The sequence below is a fragment of the Panthera pardus genome, unplaced genomic scaffold (genome assembly GCF_024362965.1).
Source record: "Panthera pardus isolate Hobbes unplaced genomic scaffold, ASM2436296v1 HiC_scaffold_16, whole genome shotgun sequence".
Lineage (NCBI taxonomy): Eukaryota > Metazoa > Chordata > Mammalia > Carnivora > Felidae > Panthera > Panthera pardus.
The window spans coordinates 6,395,705-6,415,671 of NW_026526721.1; the positions used below are offsets into that span (position 1 = coordinate 6,395,705).

Sequence of the window (19,967 nt, forward strand, 5' to 3'; positions counted from 1 at the left end):
GTGTTATTTTGAAATAAATCCCAGGTATATAATTTTGTTTAAAAATATGCCTAAAAGATCGATCGATCTATCTGTCTATCTATCTAAAAGATCAGGGATTGTTTTCAGTTATTACCACAGTGCTATTGTCATACCTTAGAAAAATAATTCCTCAGTAGAACCAAATGTCCAGTGTTTAAATTTCCAATTGTCTCATGTCATAAATGTTTTTAGTTTTTTGCAAGACTATTTCTTAAAGTGGCATAATTTTGTCAAAAGGCACATAATAAGTATTCTCTTTTTGTGACACTGGCAGGCATGGGAACTCACTGGTTAGGTTCATTAATTCATCAGGGGTCATAAAACTGATCACTCAACTCTTTGAAGTCTTCGTTTGTTACAGTGGGTACTTCTAAAAGAGAAATTTACCCGGATGTGCTGTTTGATTATCTAATAGTAAAGTTCATATAGAAAAGACAAGATAGATGTTTATTTTGCTTTATTTACCTTCAAGACGAAGATTTACTCCCTTTCATCCTCCAGCGTTGACCAATTTGTCTTTGGGGTTTTCGCTGTATAAATCACACTGCTGCGATTTAGTTTATTTCTAATATCTTTATTGATTTTTAAGTTTTTCCACCTCTAGCCAGGAGGAGCCTCTTCAAGTTGGCTCTTTAGTCCTTTTGAAATGACTGTAGTATCTTTCTGTACCATCCCTGCTATCAGACGTGGCAAGGTGTTGGAGTTCATCTTGTGAATTTCTCGTCTTGGATGTAGAGTCATTCTTTTCTCTTAAGTAGCCCTGTTTTCTTTTAGTGGGAAGTATTTCATAATTATAATCTGGGCAGTAGGGTCTTCCTTGCTACTGAGTATAACTACTGATTTTTGAGTTAATGCAATGGACATAGCAAATACTGCTTTTCAGTGATAACTGAAATGTTCAGTATTCCGTTATCTTATATCTCCTAGTAACCAATGCCTTGAAGATGGTTTTGTAAAAGTGCGTCCTTCATGTGTTTAGGCCAAAGAGTTTCGGTGATTGGTGGAGGAATGTAGTACTTACATACTGTATGGTGAATTTAAGAATGTTTATAAATACACCATAAAATAATGGAAAGCAAAATCTGGTATTGGGATGAGAAATACAGAAAATCACCATCACGTATGTACTATGCTATCATTAATCCTTAAAATTGTGTCTGAGTTGCATGGTCATCAGAACCAAAAGTGTCACTTTGGGATACTTTTTGTTGTCAGAACCAAGGGAAGCAGACCAGTATCAAGAGTGAAAGACCTGAAGAATAGTTCTTTCTCCTTTTTTTTTTTTTTTTTTTTAGTATTTATTTATTTTGAGAGAGTGAGAAAGAGAGAAGCAGAGAGAGTGGGAGACCGAGAATCCCAAGCAGATTCTGTGCTGTCAGCACGGTTCCTGGTGTGGGACTTGAACTCACGAACTGTGAGATCATGACCTGAGCCGAAACCAGGAGTCAGATGCTTAACTGAGTGAACCACCCAGGCGCCCCGAAAATAATTCCTCTATTCTTATTTATTCTCTTCAGATGAAACACTGGAAACAGTTATGTCCAAGATAGCTGGTCTTTATTACGGTAGCCATCATGTCTGCCCTTGTGGTGGAGAGCGAGGTTTAGGTCAGAAGAAGGGAGAGACTGAGGCAAAAAGGACATTTGTTGAGGAAACTTGATTTAAGCAGCTATCATGGTTGCACATGAGATCTTCTGCTCATAATTCATTGCCCAGAATGTTGTCGTCCTATGGCTGTACTTAGCTACAGAGGAGGCTAGGTGATGGTTTCTATTTAGGGCAGCAAAGAGCCTAGATAAAAACAGATCTGTTTCAAAGGAAGAAAAGGAGAATGCAGTTTTTGCACCAACTAGCTGTCTGCTATAATAAAAATTTCCCGAAGAAGAGCGTAGCTCCTCATAGTGCTGTATTCTAAAATACACGTGAGATTTTACAATGGGGCGCTAAGCGATCTAGCAACGGTCGGTGCTCTTGATGACAGTCCTTACAAGTGGAAGCAATGGGAATTTTACATAACTTGTAATTAATTAATTAGAGTGGCACTTGATGAAGATCGAGAAAATTAAAATTTTGTTTCCCAGCTATAAAAGTAGTTCTGTGTCCCTTGTGAAAAATTTAGGTGATAGATGAAAGTGTGAGAAAATCAGTGATCCTCCCATGCAGAACCAGGAGCACACAGTCCTGCTTCCTAGTAGACGCAGTTCCGATTGGGGCTAGATCTCAGACATGTAGTTTGTCTTAATTCAGGAATAGTGGAGACTCTGTCCGTTGTATTCATTCTAATTCTGCTCATCCTATGATCTTTCTAATACCGCTTTTCTTAACTGACGTCTCATTTAGGTGTGGGATTGCAGTTGCACACCGTTGAAGATGATACTGTACTCACGAAGGCCTAGCATGTTCCTAGCGTGTTCTCAGCCATGTTAGTGATTGAGAATGAAGTGTATGTGGTGGTTCGTTTTCAAAGCAAAGGGAAGCGTACAGCTATGGGGTAGGAATTCCATAGTTCCTTAAATATATGTACAGTTGGTGAAACTGAGAACGTGTGAAGGGCCGAGTCTGATTTAGAGCTGCCCTGTGGATGCAGCATTGTTCTGTTGGCATCTGAGTGTGAGCCAGAGGTGGATCCTGAGAAAAAAGCAATTTCTGTAGAATCAAGTTCTTACTTACCGGCATTTGCGTGCAGACTCATTTGAGCATCTAGTTGTGTCTCGGGCCGTGGCCCATATGTCTGTTTTGAAACTGGCCCAAGAGGGGTTTTAAAGTGAACATAAAACACAAAGCCATATGTTTTCAGCAGCATTCAAGTTAGAGAAAAGGGACATTCAGTCACCTGGATTCTCTCACCACGGAGGAGGAAACTGAACTGTGTTCAGTACATTCCTCATGGTGGAAGGTCCCCTGCTTTGAGATCGGTCGCAGGAACATAATCTTTGTTTTGTATCATGTGAGAGAAATATAGGTGATTAGAAGAAGTAGTAACACGGCCATTCTGGTTTTCTACCAATTACAAAACATGCAGTTTGAATAAGTTTGGAGGAGGATTCTGTTTTTATTGTTTCTTTAGAGAAAAGGATTGTAGTCTTGCCCAATTTACAGGAAGATTGAGTAGCTAATGTGAAAGATTCTATTTGAGTTGGTTGTATTGGGCTCTGTGAAAATACAAACATCTCTGTATTAAGTGTGAAAAATAAGACCTGCTAACTGCCTCTGAGATTAGATTATGTTTCTTTTTTTTTTTTTTAAATTTTTTAAAAAAATATTTATTTATTTTTGAGAGAGAGAGAGACAGAGCATGAGCAGGAGAGAAGCAGAGAGTGGGAGACACAGAATCCAAAACAGGCTCCAAGCTGTCAGCACAGAGCCCGATATGGGGCTCGAACCCACAAACTGTGAGATCATGACCTGAGCTCAAGTCGGATGCCCAACTGACTGAGCCACCCAGGCGCCCCATATTACGTTTCTAACATAAAGTATAGCTTGACTTGTTTTATTAGAACTTTAGGGATTTTTTGTATTAGTTTAAAAAGTATATAAGCTGATGGTGCCCCAAATCGTAATGATTAGTTTTTCCTCTTTATACCCTTTACTTATCCATCAGTTCATTAACCAGTATAACTGGATACTTATATTTGTAGGAAATTGGAAGACTTCAGAATAGAGAAGGGTGAAGAGGAAAGAAATCTTTATATAATAGGAAGAAAAAGGAAGACTCTCCAGCTCACACAGAAGGTAACCGAAATTCTGTTTTCTGAGGAATAAGCAAATTGGAAATTAAACTGAATTTGTACTTTTATTTTTTTGATCCTTGAGAATATTAGTACCTTTTGCCTGAAGTAGAATATTTCTTGCTCAAGGTCTTCTGTTTGGGATTTAAAATAAGGGGCATAAACTTGTACAGCTGTTGGGAAAGAGTAGTCTGAAACTTGAGAGGAGTAAGTAGCCCAATGGCTGGCTACCAGTGGTAAAGGATTCCAGAAAATTCCTGTATGGTGACCACTCAGGTCAAGAATTGGAATGTTCTGGGCTTATCTCAAGCATGGCAGGTCCGTCCCTACTCACTGCATCCACAGCTAGCCTGTCGTTTGACTTCTAAAACTGCTGGTTAGCTTTGTCTGTTTCTGCAGTTTATCCTGATGATGCAGTTCCAAAAAATCTGTAAAAAAAATTTAGACCCTCCAAAACTTCATCCTGCTGAAGAAAATCTTTGTCCATAATATTTAGTTTCTCTATTTGGATTTTCATGCACATCACATGAGCAGTGTTAACACTGATGCATGGAAGGTGCACAAAATGTATGCAAGATCAGCGCTGCAAAACTTTGTGGACTTGCTCGCAGTTGACCGTTCAACGTCACGACCGATGGCCTGTGCACACACTGATGGCTGCCATTATGTGCCTTGTCATTGAAGCTTGATTCTAATTAATTTTTAGAAAGTTTACTTATTTTGAGAGAGAGAGAGAGAATTAGTAGTGGTGGAGGGGCAGAGAGAGAGGATCCCAAGCAGGCTCCGCGCTATCGCACAGAGCCCGATGCAAGGTTCAAACTCACTGAGATCATGACCTGAGCTGAAACCAAGACTTGGATATTTAAGCGACTGAGCCACCCAGGTGCCTGTTACCTTTTTATTTAATTTAAAAGTGATTCAACTCATCATGTCAGGTACTGAAAAGAAAAAAATGTTGACTATCTAAATGAATATCTTTGGCCTGAGTTAGGATGTTTTCTCATGAAAAAATTTGAAAGTTAAATTTACTAAAATAAGTTATAAGTAACTGGTAAATTCTTTGACTGTTTTATTTTTGCTAGAAAAAGTAAGTATTGAAAGATTTTAAAAACTGATTACATTGCTGTTCCTTATGTAGTCACGGTTTTCTAATTTGGATATGTTACTTGATATATTACAATCTATGTAATTAAATTATATTAAAATTACTCAAGAAATAGTTATGAAGTTAAATGTATGAAGTTCTTTAAAATTTTCAATTTTACCTTTAAGTCAAAAATTATGATTATTCTTAATCCTGTATTGAGTAAAAAGGCTAAACTTTATACTTAGTCTTCTTATGTACAAAGCTTGGATATATACACTATGTAAACACTGATGACATATATCTGCAGCATTACATCTTGTGGGGGAGCAAATTAGGAAACTGTTCCAAGTTTCCTGTACGGTAATGATAATGCAAAAACATCGAGAAACACTGATCTAAGTGGAATCCTACATTCTGCATTCTTTTGTATCTGGCTTAATCATTTGACCTTGTGAGATTTATCCGTATTGTTGTGAGTAGTTGAAGTTCATTTATTTTCATTGTTTGTTGTGTAGTATTCCCTTGATGAACATACTGCCATTTATTCAGTCTGTTCTTGAAAGACATTTGGATTGTTTTCATATTTTGACTATTAGTAATAATTCTGCTGTCAGCATTTTGTACGTATCTCTTGGTATCTCTTTGTATATTTTAATCTATGCCTTGGAGTGAAATTTTTAGATCATGGAATATGTGTATATTCCACTTAGTTAATGCCACATGCCATTTCAAACTGATTGCACTCCCTACCTATAGTGAGATATGTTAAAATCTCATTATCTTTACAAATTTCTGTTTTGATTTGTTTTTCTTAATATGGTTTGCAGCTATATTGTTTGGTATGTGCACATGTAGAATTTCCTTTTTCCCTGTTGAATTGAACATTTTCTCAGTATGAATCTTCACCCCTTATTTCTTGTAATGTTTTACTCTCCAAACTCTTTTTTAATGTTTATTTATTTTGAGAGAGAGAGAGAGAGAGTGAGAGAGTGCAAGCATCACTCGCACAAGCAGAGGAGGGGCAGAGAGAGAGGATCCCAAACAGGCTCCACACTGTCAGTGCAGAGCCCGATGCATGGCTTGATCCCATGAACCATGAGATCATGCCCTGAGTCAAAGTCAAGAGTTGTATGCTTAACAGCCTGAGCCGCCCAGGTGCCCCTTCTCCAAATTCTTTATACAGCTATGCTAGCTTTCCTTTGGCTAGTGTTTGCATGGAATGTGTTTCCTTCTTCTTCCTGATACTGCAGTTACATGTATGTTAGACTTTTGCTATTGATTTCTTTTTGTTAGGTTGTTAGCTGTTATTCTGATTTTTTTTTTTTTCTCCTGACCTATATTGCAGTTCATTAGTTCTTTTAGCCGTGTGTAATCTGCTGTTAAACCTAGTTTTGTTACTGTATTTTTCAGTTCATAATTTTTACTTGGTCCCTTTTTTGGGGCTTTCAGTTTTCTGGTGAAGTTCTCATTATTTTAACTTCTTGAAAATCAGCCATGGTTATTTTTAAAAATCCATGTCTGCTGATTTCATTATTTCAGTATCTTGTTCCCCTGTTTCCATTGCTTGTTGATTTTTTTCTCATTTTTTTTGTTTATATTCTTTGTTGCCTATGGTTTTGATTGAATGTTAAAGCTAGAGATAATTTGAAGCCTGGGATGATACTTCTTCCCCCAGAGAGGATTTACATCTGCTTATGGTGAGCTGCTAAGGCCACTGTCAAGCCTGTATTGCCTTAATCGCAACAAGGATGGGGCTGTAATTATTTTGGATTACTGTTTATCTGCAGTTTACCGATCAGTCTAGGCAGTACCCTTTGATCTAAGAGCCAAAGCCTGCAGTGTTCTACACATAGAAGGCTCTAAATTGCAATTTTTTGTTAGCCTAACTCATGAGTTTAGTCTCTTGGTTTTTTGCTTACCTGCTGAACCCTTCAGCTCCCTCTTCTGGAGTGAAATTGTAGGGTTATCTTTTACTGTTTACACTCTTTTTCTATCTTGGTCCTATAATTCTTTATAGGCTCGTTTGAGTATATAATGCCCTCAAACTTATTTTAAAAAATGGATATTTTGCAAGAGTTTCTTAATGGTAGGTTTGGCCCACCTATGTTTAAAAATTTCCGTCGTGGAACTCACTAATAGGTGTTTTTTTCTTTAACGAAAATCAATACGGACAAATTAAGGAAAGCACAGTTCATTTGAAAATCGGCCAGAGGCATAATGAAATGATAAAACACACCACTGATTATCTAACCGAAGGTACTAATGTGAAAATTAACTTGTGTATCAGTTCAAGGAATATATGCTTTCACACACGACTGGGTCTGAGCAATAGCATGCTCCCTCCGCCCTTTAGAAGAAGTGTCGTCTGTTTTATTTGGATGATTTTTAAGGATTATTTAAATATGTATTTTGTTTTGATAAAATACGGTATTTTAAAAATTCACACAGAGCTGAAAAGTACTGACAACAACAAATCCTCCAAAAATTAAAATCTGGAAATAAGTTGGGTTAATATTTGAGGATTATTTCAGATCTTTCTCTCTGTGTATACAACAGGGATATGTTCATTAGTGTTGGTGACAGCATCATGATACATGAATATATACTTTTCATTTCGAAGATACATATTTTATTTCTGTTAAAGTTTGTTTTGAGAGAGAGAGAGGGAGAAATAGCACGAGTGGGGGAGAAGCAGAGAGAGGGAGACAGAGAATCCCAAGTGGCCTCTATGCTGTCAGTGCGGAGCCCGATGTGGGGCATGAACCCACGAAACGGAGATCATGACCTGAGCCAAAACCAAGAGTTGGACGCTTAACCGACTGAGCCACGCAGGGCCCCTAAATTAGATATTTTAAAGTGGTATCTTGGGTTATTGTTGTTATGATCTTATTAATGGCAAAATAGTTAACTTATAATTTAGTTTGGAAAATGCCGATCTAACGTGCCTCATTTAGCCACGTCTTCTAAGTACCGTAAAAGTAAAACCACCAAGTTTAATTTAACTACATGCGTATTTGTCTATTTTTGAACTATCATTATTCGTTATTTTTGCCTTAAATCCTTTTCGGAATGTGAAAGGACATGTGTGTTGCGGGCGATGGCACTTACTGGATGCTGGTTCCACGTGCGCGTTTCTGTTTCAGTGTGAGTCGCTGGCGCTGCTGTCCCAGTCCCGGCAGAGGACGTGCAGGCGCAGGCGCCTGAATTACAGTCGAAGAAATCTTGGGCGGCTTGAGCTGTCTTCTGGAAATGAATCTTCGAGCTCTGGAAGACACGTGAGTTTCCTAACTTTAAAATGTATAAAATGATGGTAAATGATTTGTCTTCAGTCTCTTCCTTTGAATCTACCAAGGGACTAGGATGAATCGGGAACGGCTCTGTTGAGGTACTTGAACCGTACAAGCGTGTGACCCAGCAGTTCTGATATGTTAGCGGGATTGTCCCGTCATCACCACTTTTTAATTTCAAAATCCTCATGGACTCTCAAACGAAATCCTGTGCTCATTTGCAGTTACTCCCCAGCCCACCTCTCTCAGCTCCTGACAATCACTAATCTTTCTGTCTCTGTGGAATGATTGACCTGTTCTGTGCGTTGTATATAAATGGAACCCTACAGTATGATGGTGGGAGGACGGGCTTTTTGCAGTTGGCATAATGTTTCCAAGGCTGGTCCACGTGTGGCATGTATCCATACTTCGTTTTGGCTATTACGAATAATGCACCTTACTAACATACAGGTTTTTGTTTGAACACAAGCTTTTGTTTCATTTGGATGTATATCTACAAGTCAGTTTGCTGGGTCATGTGGTGACTCTGTGTTTAACCTTTTGAGGAATTGCTGGAGTGTTTTCCAAAGCAACTGCATTGTTTTATATTCCCATCGGTAATGGAGGAGGATTCCAGTTTCACCACATCCTTGGCAGCACTTGGCATTGTCTACATGTGCTTTAGATTTTAGCTGTCCTGGTGGGTGTGAAGGGGTAGCTCATTGCTTTTGATACATTTTCCTAATGATTCATGATAATGGAACATGTTTTCATGTGCTTATTTCCTGTCTATCTTTGGAGAAATGTCTGTGCCAATCTCTTGTCCATTTATCACTTTTGTTGTCTTTTTTTATTGCTGTGAAAGTTCTTTTTTCTGGATGTGAGTCTGTTGTCGGCCGTAGGACTTGCATTTATTTTCTCTCATTTGAGGGACTGGCTTTTCACTTCTTCAATGGTTTCCTTTGAAGGAGAGTTCTACATTTTGATGAAGTCCAGTTGATTTGTTTTTACTTTGTTGCTTGTGCTGCTGTCCAATCGAAGCCTCTCTCTAACCCCTTCTCGATTATCACATGGAATTACTGGTCTTCCTTTGATTTGCTTTTTTTAAGAAGCCAATGTTTTTGTAAAGAGTGTTGAAAATTTAATAATAGAATGTTGACATTTTTTAATCACTATTGTTTGAAGGTTTGAAATGTTCTGTATTGATGAACAATTGATTTAATTCTTCTGTAAAGCACTGAGGTAATAGTTGAGCAGAGGGTTTGAGGTTAAATCTAAATTCTTCCACTTGGACAAGTTGTTTAACCTTTCTGGGTCTCTGGCCAGATCTGTAAAAGCAGTCAGTGGTAGCGTGTATTCCTCAGAGATGTAAGAACTCGATTGATTGTAAAGTGTTTAAGATAGTGTCTAATATCCAATAATGCTAGCTGCTGTTATCATCGGCCTGTTAAAGTAACTAATTGTGTTTTATGTAAGGAGACTTTTTTACATTATTTTCTTCTTTTTACAGTGAATTGAACATTTTAACCCTTTCTTAATAGTTTTGGATAATTATGGTAAACGTTCCCACCCATCTTCCCTAGTTTCTGGTTTATGCTTCCTGTGTTTTTCTTCATACGTTCAATCAGATATGTGTACATTTTATTGTTTCTCCTTTTGTACACAAAATATAGCATACTATAGATGCTCTTGGCACTTTTCACTCCGTGGCTTTTTTCACTTAAAATTTTCTTTCTTTTTTAATATTTTAGTGTAATTTATTATAATCAGCTAGCAGTCCACTTAAAATGTTAACTAGAAATACCAGTTCTTTGCCCTTTTCAATTCATTTAATTATGTGCACCCAATAAATTTAACGAAAGCTTTCCATTTAATAAGTCTTATAATTAAACGCATCTATTACATTGATACTAAGTATTCTTTTTTTTCCACTTAAAATATTCTTGAACTCACTCCATGTCCGTTGTTTTTTTAATGTTTGTTTACTTTTTTTTTTTTTTTTTAATTTTTTTTTTTTCAACGTTTTTTATTTATTTTTGGGACAGAGAGAGACAGAGCATGAACGGGGGAGGGGCAGAGAGAGAGGGAGACACAGAATCGGAAACAGGCTCCAGGCTCCGAGCCATCAGCCCAGAGCCCGACGCGGGGCTCGAACTCACGGACCGCGAGATCGTGACCTGGCTGAAGCCGGACGCTTAACCGACTGCGCCACCCAGGCGCCCCAATGTTTGTTTACTTTTGAGAGAGACAGAGACAGAATGCGAGTGGGTTAGGGGCGGAGAGAGAGGGAGACACAGAATCTGAAGCAGGCTCCAGGCTCCGAGCTGTCAGCACAGAGCCCGATGCGGGGCTCAAACTCACAGAGCTGTGAGATCATGATCTGAGCTAAAGTCAGACGCTCAACCAGCTGAGCCACCCAGGCGCCCCCATGTTCGTTTTTATTTTTATTTTTTTATTTTTTTTTAACGTTTATTTATTTTTGAGACAGAGACAGAGCATGAATAGGGGAGGGGCAGAAAGAGAGGGAGACACAGAATCTGAAACAGGCTCCAGGCTCTGAGCTGTCAGCACAGAGCCTGACGCAGGGCTCGAACTCACGGTCTGTGAGATCATGACCTGGCCGAAGTCGGACGCTTAACCGACTGAGCCACCCAGGTGGCCCCCCCATGTTCGTTTTTAAATATCTCCTCCATGGTTCGTTCGTTCTTTCGTTCTTTCTTTCTTTCTCTCTCTCTTTCTCTCTTTTTCTCTTTCTTTCTCTCTTTCTCTCTTTCTCTCTCTTCTCTCTTTCTCTCTTTCTCTCTTTCTTTCTTTCAAGACTTGCATCATACAATTGTGGGACTGTAACAGTTTATTTAACCAGTCTCTTACCTATGGCCATTTAGGACGTTTCCAGTGTTTTCATTATAAATAGTGCCACAGTGAGTAATCTTTTTGTCTGTGTGTGTCGTTTTTTGCTGATGGAGACGTCATTTGGGAGTACGATCCTGGGAATAGGATCGCAGTGTCTAAAGATACATGCCTCTGAGTTGTAGGAAGTAGTGGTAAAAGTTGCTGCCAAAGGAAGGTTCCAACTTGGCTTTCCTGCTGGTGGTGCCACCAGCAACATGGATTTTCTTAGCCGTTAGCCAACGGAGTGTTTTATACTTGATAATCTTTGCCAGTTTAATGGGTGAGAGATGGTGTCTTAGTGTAGTTTTATTTTTTTTATGTTTTGGCTTTTTTTTAGTGAGAAAAATTATAAAATTTACTACTTTATTTTCCTGTGTACACTTCAAAAGTGTTACCTCTATCTAAAGTATGTGCAACCATTACCACTGTACGTTTCTAGCACTCTTTCATCATCCCAGACACTGTACTCATTAAACACTGACTCCCTTTTTCCCTTCTGTACGTCCGTGATAACCTCTCTCCTACTTTCTAGCTCTGTAAATTTGCCTACTATAGGGACCTCGTGTAAGTGGAATCATACGATATTTGTCCTTTTATCTTTGGTTTATTTCACAGAATAGTTTTATTTTGACTTTGTCATGTGTGAAGTTGTTGAACATCTTTTCATATATTTAGAGTGTCTTTTTTTTTCATCTTTGTGCACATGTATTTATGTCCTTTGGTCATTTCTCTATCACGTTTTTGGTCCTCTCCGTGCCCACCGCAATTTCTAAAGGTTCTTTATATACCAGATATGTTAGTTCTTTATCTGTAGTTTATATGGTGCTGCGTTCTTTTTCTGCCATTAGAGCCTCTAAGTGGTTATGACTTGGTGGAGATGAAGGCTACTGATTTTGGTAGATTGAATTTTTTTACACATCTTGCTGTGTTACCGAACTTTTGAGTTAATTTTATCATTGAATTATCTGAGGTTTTTTTATTTAGGTACCCTCTCCTTTGTACAAGTACTTAGTTGTCCTTTGGGGTGCCTGGGTGGCTCAGTTGGTTAAATGTCTTAATTCGGCTCAGGTCATAATCTCACGGTTCATGAGTTTGAGTCCCGTGCTGACAGCTCAGAGCCTGGAGCCCACTTCAGATTCTGTCTCCCTCTCTCTCTGCCCCTTCCCTACTCATGCTCCATATCTCTCTGTCTCTCTCTCAAAAATAAATAAACATTAGAAAAATTTTTTAAAAAAATACTAGTTTTCCTACTAAGGTAATTTTTATACCTCCCATTGGTCTCTCTTATCTAATTGCATTGCTCGGTTCTTTCAGCACATTGTTGAATGGTGGTGGAGATAGTGGACCGTATTCCTCTTGGTGGAGACATGTCTACCATTTTCACACTAAGTGAGACGCCTTAATTTAGGTGTCTATAGTATGCATATCTATGTTATTATGCTAAGAAAATATCAACGAATGCTTATTTTGTTGTGTTCTTTTTGAAATACCGGGATTGATTATAGATTCTTTTTCCTTTTTCTTTTTTTTTATTATAAATTTTTAAAGTTTGCATCCAAGTTATTTAACATATAGTGGAATATTGATTTCAGGAGTAGAACCAAGTGATTCATCACTTATGTATAACACCCAGTGCTAAACCCAACAAGTGCCCTCATTAATGCCCATCACCCATTTAGCCCATTCGCCCACCAAACCCCTCCAGCAACCCTCAGTTTGTTCTCTTTGTTTAAGAGTCTCTTATGGTTTGTCTCCTTCCCTGTTTTTATCTTATTTTTGTTTCCCTTCCTTTATGTTTGTCTGTTTTGTATCTTAAGTTCCACATGAGTGAAGTCATATATTTGTCTTTGTCTAATTTCGCTTAGCATAATATCCTCTAGTTCTATCCACGTAGCTGCAAATGGCAAGATTTCATTCTTTCTGATTGGCAAGTAATACTTTGTTGTATGTGTATATGTGTCTATACACACACACACACACATATACATATATACGTATATACACATATATATACATACGTACACACACACACACACACACACCCCACATCTTCTTTGTCCATTCATCTGTTCATGGACATTTGGGCCCTTTCCATACTTTGGCTATCATCAATAGCGCTGCTATAAACATTGGGGTACATGTGCCTCTTTGAGACAGCACACCTGTATCCTTTGGATAAATACCCAGTAGTGGAATTACTGGATCATATGGTAATTCTATTTTTAATGTTTTGAAGAACCTCCATCCTGTTTTCCAGAGTGGCTGCACCAGTTTGCATTCCCATCAGCAGTGCAAAAGGATTCCCCCTTCTCTATCCTCACCAATATCTGTTGTTGCCTGAATTGTTCATTTTAGCCATTCTGACGGGTGACCTGGTATCTTACCGTGGTTTTGATTTGTCTTTCCCTGATGATGAGTGATGTTGAGATTTTTTCATGTGTCTGTCAGCCATCTGGATGTCTTCCTTGGAAAAGTGTCTATTCATCTCTTTTGCCCATTTCTTCACTGGATTGTTTTTTGGATGTTGAGTTTGATTTTGGATACTAACCCCTTATCTGATATGTCATTTGCAAATATCTTCTCTCCCATTCCGTCAATTGCCTTTTAGTTTTGCTGATTGTTTCCTTTGCCACGCAGAAGCTTTTTATGTTGATGAGGTCCCAATAGTCCATTTTTGCTTTTGTTTCCCTTGCTCCTGAAGATGTGTTGAGTAAGAAGTTGCTGTGGCCGAGGTCAAAGAGATTGTTGCCTGTTTTCTCTTCTAAGATTTTGATGGCTTCCGGTCTTCTGTTTAGGTCTTTCATCCATTTTGAGTTGAAATAGCCACTTAAGAAAGTGGTCCAGGTTCATTCTTCTGCATGTTGCTGTCTAGTTTTCCCAATACCATTTGATGAAGACACTTTTTTTCCCTTGGATATTCTTTCCTGCTTTGTCAAAGATTAGTTGGCTATATGTTTGTGGGTCCATTTCTGGATTCTTTATTCTGTTCCATTGATATATGGGTTAGTTTTTGTGCCAGTACCATACTATCTTGATGATTATGGCTTTGTAATACATCTTGAAGTCCAGCATTGTGATGCCTCCAGCTTTGGTTTTCTTTTGCAGGATTGCCTTGGCTATTCGGGAGATTTTTTTTTTTTTCCTTTTTAAATCATCACTGGTGTATCAATCTTAAGAATTTTCTCTATATCTGTTAGTTTGGTGTATTTTCAAGTAATGGGGAAACGCTTTAAACTAATACAAACATAGATAATGTGGAATGTTAAATCCACTTGACCTTTTAAAATAAACCATAATCTTGTGGCTTGGTGGGGGGTTTTACCTCCAGTGGTAGGAATTCATTCACCTGTGTTGTTGGCAGTGGGGGAGCTGGTGTGGCGGAGGGGGTGGGTGGTGGTGTGGCTGGGCAGAGATGGGGAGAGTGTGTGTGGGGTGTGTTGTGTATATGCGTGTTGTTTCCATTCCATTTTGGTTTGGAAAGCACTGATGGTAGAAAATGTGTAAGGGCTTTCTAGTTAGCTGGATTTCTAATTCTACTTCCTACACTTACCCTCCTGTGACCCTAGGCATGTTATTTTACTTTTCTTAGTCTTGGGTGTCCCTATAGATGAAGAGCTGGTAATACACAGGCAGGGTAGATCCAGGCTTTGTGGGGGTTGAAGCTTGTGTAATATCAGGAACTTTTTTTTTTTTTAAGTAACTCAGAGTTACAAGCAGATGCACACAGCCTTGATAGTCAAGTTAAATCGGAAGCCTCTGAAACTTAATGTCATTAGTTTTGTTAACTCCTCCTCTGTTTACAGAGGTGTTTTGAGAACTGGGATAACACATGTAAGACATTTCAGAGGATGCATGGTTTCTAGGTAGTAGCGTTTAAGAGTTTCTTTTATCACTGTCATGAAAAAAAAAAAGTCCATTTGAACATAAAAGCCAGACTCCTGGAATAGGAGGAGGCTCACATTTTGAGAAACAGTTTTGAGAATATGTTGACTTCAGGAGCACGTGGATGGCTCAGTCAGTTAAGCATCTGAGTTCAGATTAGGTCATGATCTCACGGTTCGTGAGTTTAGGTCCCACGTCGGGCTCTGTGCTAACAGCTCAGAGTTGCCTTTAGATCCTCTGTCCCCCTGTCTCTCCCCCTACCCTGCTTGTGTTCTTTCTCTCTCTCAAAAATAAATAAACATTAAAAAAGAATACACTTATTCTACATTTTGCCTGTTCAAATGAAGTAAATAAAAGTAGATATTGACTTTAGATTTTGTCTTTTAAGTTTTGGTTGTCAGTGACATTTTCATTATCCATTCTCGATGCTCCTAATGTAAATGCTGTTACAGTAAAAGGTCACGTCTCAGTTTAAAAGTACCTGCCTAGGGCGCCTGGGTGGCTCAAATCGGTTAAGCGTCAGACTTTGGCTCAGGTCACGATCTTGCCTTTCCTGAGTGAGTTCAAGCCCCGCGTCAGACTCAGGTGACAGCTCAGAGCCTGGAGCCTGTGACCGATTCTGTGTCTCCCTCTCTCTCTCTCTGCCCCTCCCCCGCTAGCACTCTGTCTCTCTCTCCTTCAGAAATAAACATTTAAAAAAATTAAAAAATAAAAGTACCTGCCTGGTGTCCATAATTAGAACTTAAAGTAGATTGCAACCATTAGGGCTGTGGGAATCACAGAGTTGTTTCTTCCCCTCTCTTCCCTTTATTGACTTAAAAAAAATTTTGTCCTAGAGCAGTTTTAGGTTTACACAAAAACCGCACAGTGAGTACCTTGAATTCCCATATCTTCTTTTTCCTGCACACAGTTGCTCCTGGTAGTAACTTCTGGGTTAGTGTGGTGCATCTGCTGCCGCTGGTGAACTCAATTTCCTGGTTTACGTTAGGGATCTCTGTGTGTTGCACAATTTGTGTGGATTTTGACAAATGCATAATGTTATGTCTCTACCATAACAGTTTCACTGCCCGAAAACCTCCTTGCTACACTTAATCATTCCTTTCTCTCTCCTCCTGAGCCACTGGTAGGTCACCACTGATTTTTCTGCTGTTTCTGTAGACTTTTCCAGAATACCATACAGTTGGATTATACAGTATGTAGCCTTTTCAGATAGGCTACTTTCAATTTTTTTAAATGTTTATTTCTGAAGGGTGGGAGGCGGGGGAAGAGAGAGAGAGGGAGAGATATGAGCGGGGGAGGGGCAGAGAGAGAGGGAGACACAGTCTAAAGCAGGCTCCAGACTCTGAGCTGTCAGCACAGAGCCCAATGTGAGACTTGAACCCACAAACCATGAGATCATGACCTGAGCTGAAGTCTGACGCAGATACTCCTCAGATTGGCTACTTTCTAGTAATATGAGTTTAAGTTTCCTTTGTATCTTTTCGTGGCTTGATATTTCATTTCTTTTTAGAACTGAATAATATTCCATTGTCTGAATTTACCATAGATTATCTCATTTACTTACTAAAGGACATGTTGGGTGCTTCTAAGTTTTGGCAATTATTTTGTTGTTGTTGTTTTCTGTTTTATTGTTTGTTTATTTTTGAGAGAAAGAGACAGAGCACGAGCAGGGGAGGGATGGAGAGAGAGGGAAATACAGAATCTGAAGCAGGCTCCAGGCTCTGAGCTGTCAGCACAGAGCCCTACGCGAGGCTCGAATTCACAAACCTCAAGATCATGACCTGAGCCGAAGTCAGACACTTAACTGACTGAGCCACCCAGGCACCTCAAAGTTTTGGCGATTATGAATAAAGCTGGTGTAAACTTCCATGTGCAGATTTTGTGGGGATATTTTTAACGCATTTGGATAAATACCAAGGAGCAAGTTTATTGGATATGATTAGGCTATGTTTAGCTTTGTAAGAAACTTCCAAACTGTCATCCAAAGTGGCTGTGTTACGTTTGCATTTCCATAAACAACGAAGGAGAGAGTCCCTCTTGTTCTGTGTTTTTGTTAAGATGTCAGTTCTTCCTAACTTGATCTGTAGATTCAACATAATTCCAATCAAGATCCCAGCAAGTTAATTTTGTGGATATTGGTGAAGTGATTCTAAAGTTTATTTGGAGAGGAAAAAGGTCCAGAATAGCTAACAGGGTACTGAAGAACGTAGTTGGAGGACTGATAGTACCTGACATTGAGAGTTCGTAACAAGTCTGTAGTTTTCAAGACAGTGTGGTATTGGTGAAAGAATAGACAGTAGATCAATGGAATAGAATAGGGAAACCCAGAAATAGACCAATGCAAGTGTGGTCAACCAGTGTTTGACAAAAAAGCAAAAGACAACTCAATGGATAAAGCAGAGTCTTTTCAACAAATGGTGTTGGAATGACTGGACATCCACATGTTAAAAAAGTCTAGACACGTACTTTTCACAGATTGACTCAAAATGGATCGTAAGCTTAATGGAAAACACAAAACTTAAAATTTCCAGACGATAACATGCAATAAAATGTAGGTGACCTTGGGTATGGCGGTGACTTTTTAGATAGAATACCAAAAGCATGATCTGTTAAAGGAAAACATGACAAGCTAGATTTCATCAATTAAAACCTGCTCTGGGAAAGATACTGTTAGGAGAGAACGCAAGCCACAGACCAGGAGAAAATATTGGTAGAGCTCCTATCTGGTAAAGGACTTCTATTTAAAATATACCATGAATTCTTAAAATGTATTCATAAGAAAATAAAAAATCCAGTTTAAAAATCAGACAGTCTGACACGTCATCAGAGAAGATACATAGATGGCAAGTAATCGTATGGAAAAGATGCGCAGCGTCATCGGCCATTAGGGAATGAAAGTAGAATGAGACGCCCCTGTGCCCCTATTGCAGTGACCCAGGTCCAGGCACTGGAAACATGTACATGGACTTGGCTCAGCTTCACACAGAGAAGGGCCCACTGTGTCAGCGGCAGTGGTGAGTCTCTGTCTCTGTCGCCCTGTGCCTTGCTAAGAAAAAGAATATAATAAAGACACTGACTTTTTGTTTGAAGTTCATCTAATTATATTCATTGCCCGATTGCCTGAAATGGTAAGAATGGAATGCGGCTTTTCTTGTGTTATTTAATCTTCAAGATGAGGATTTTATCTTATCCCCCCCTCTTCCCCGACACATAGGAGACTTCCTGTGATCAGAGTGAAGGTTCTTGCTCTTCTGAAGAAGAGGAGTGGAGGAGTGACAGGAGGAGTCAGAGTGACAGCGAAAGTTCAAGGTACTTGCTACTGCTTAAAAAAATTTTTGTTTTGGGGCGTCTGGGTGGCTCAGTCGGTTAAGCGTCCTACTTCAGCTCAGGTCACGATCTCGCAGTCTGTGAGTTCGAGCCCCGCGTTGGGCTCTGGGCTGATGGCTCAGAGCCGATGGCTCAGAGCCTGGAGCCTGCTTCTGATTCTGTGTCTCCCTCTCTCTCTGTCCCTCCCCCATTCATGCTCTGTCTCTCTCTGTCTCAAAAATAAATAAACGTTAAAAAAAAAAAAAAATTAAAAAAAAAAATTTTTTTTTGTTTTAAGTAGGCTCCACACCCAGCGTGGGGCTTGAACTCACAACCCCAGGATCAGGAGTCACACACAGCAACCCCTGCATAGGCTGGGGCACCCCTCCAGGTGCCTGCTTTTCATTGTTTTCATCTGCTCAGCAGCCTAGTCCTAGGCTTGGATGGACCAGTCAGTGAAGGGCAGTTGAGTTTCTCGTACAATTAAAAGGAGAAGAAAACTGGGAGCGCCTGGGTGGCTCAGTTGGTTGAGCGTCTGACTCTGGCTCAGGTCACAATGTCATGGTTCATGAGTTCAAGCCCCATGTCAGGCTCACTGCTGTCCTTGCAGAGCCTGCTTGGGATCCTTTGTACCCGCCTCCTCCTTTCTCCTCCCCTGCTTGTGCTCTCTCTGTCTCTTTTAAAAAAAAAAAAAAAAAAAAAAAAAATTAAAGAAGAAGAGAACTGGATTAACAGCTGTGTGTATAGAAAGTTTTTTGGGTATGTTTGACTGTACACATTTGAGCCCACAGTGTACAATGTAGTCTTGGGCTGTAGTCATAAAGAGCAGTATCCAGAATGTATGTGGTAAGACCATCGTTCTATTTACTGTCAGTTATTGCATGTATGGACCTCTAGTTTTGGGATCCAGATTTCATGGGACCCAGATGTTAACATCTGTTCCTCCTTTTGGTAAATAAAATGCCAAGTTCACCTTGGCAGATGCTCGTGCCAGAAACCTGGACATCTTTCTCTCTTCACAGCATAGCCATCACCAGGTCTAGAAAAGCGTCCCTTCCAAATAGGACTCAATCTTATTTCTGTTCCCATGGATGCTGTGCCGGTCTAGACCATCATACAGTACTCCCTTTTTCCTGTCGTGACTTTTTTTATTCTGTTATGATTGAGGGGCTGGAGTGATTTTTAGAACCCTTGTCTATTTTTTTAAATGAATTTAATTGTGAAATATGAAATATACATAACAGAATTTACCATCTTAACCATTTTGAACTGTATATTTCAGTAGCATTAAGTACATTCATACTGTTGTGCACCCAGTTTCCAGAACTTGTTGCAAAATGAGAGTGTGTACGCATTAAACAGGGATTCTCCGCTTCCCGCCCCTCCCCTGGCAACCTCTGTTCTGCTTTCTAGCTCTGTCATTGTCTTTTAATTCAGCTTCTCTTGAATTTTATTGTACAAAGCAGGTGCTCTTACAGTTTTTCTAAATAGCTCTTTTTAAATAAACTGCTCTTGGAAACGTGCGTGTGAGCGTGAGTGTGTTTTATTGAGCCTGAGAGGTGTGTGGTTGGCCAGTGGTGGTCTCAGTGGAGCCCTTTGTCCTGCTTTCTTTCCTGCATTTGCTGAAGCTGGTGGTGGCAGGGGCTCATTTTCTAGATCTTGTTTCCTGTTTGTCTCTGCTGCTGCTCTGGACTGGGCCGGGACCACTTCCTCTCTTGGGTCTTTTGTCCTGTTCAGGAAAGTCCCCCTCTTGGCAAGGAACTCTGACCACTTCCAGCTTTCTAT

General features: G+C 39.5%; 1 protein-coding gene across 1 annotated transcript in view; it reads left to right on the forward strand.

The window, feature by feature from the left end:
* BRWD1 (bromodomain and WD repeat domain containing 1) overlaps positions 1 to 19,967 on the forward strand; it is a 121,127-nt gene that overhangs the window by 63,297 nt on the left and 37,863 nt on the right. The window contains exons 20-22 of the mRNA XM_053903070.1: positions 3,660 to 3,753; positions 7,980 to 8,111; positions 18,091 to 18,185. Of these exons, the coding sequence (XP_053759045.1) occupies positions 3,660 to 3,753; positions 7,980 to 8,111; positions 18,091 to 18,185 (321 nt within the window). The remainder of the gene's footprint in view (positions 1 to 3,659; positions 3,754 to 7,979; positions 8,112 to 18,090; positions 18,186 to 19,967) is intronic.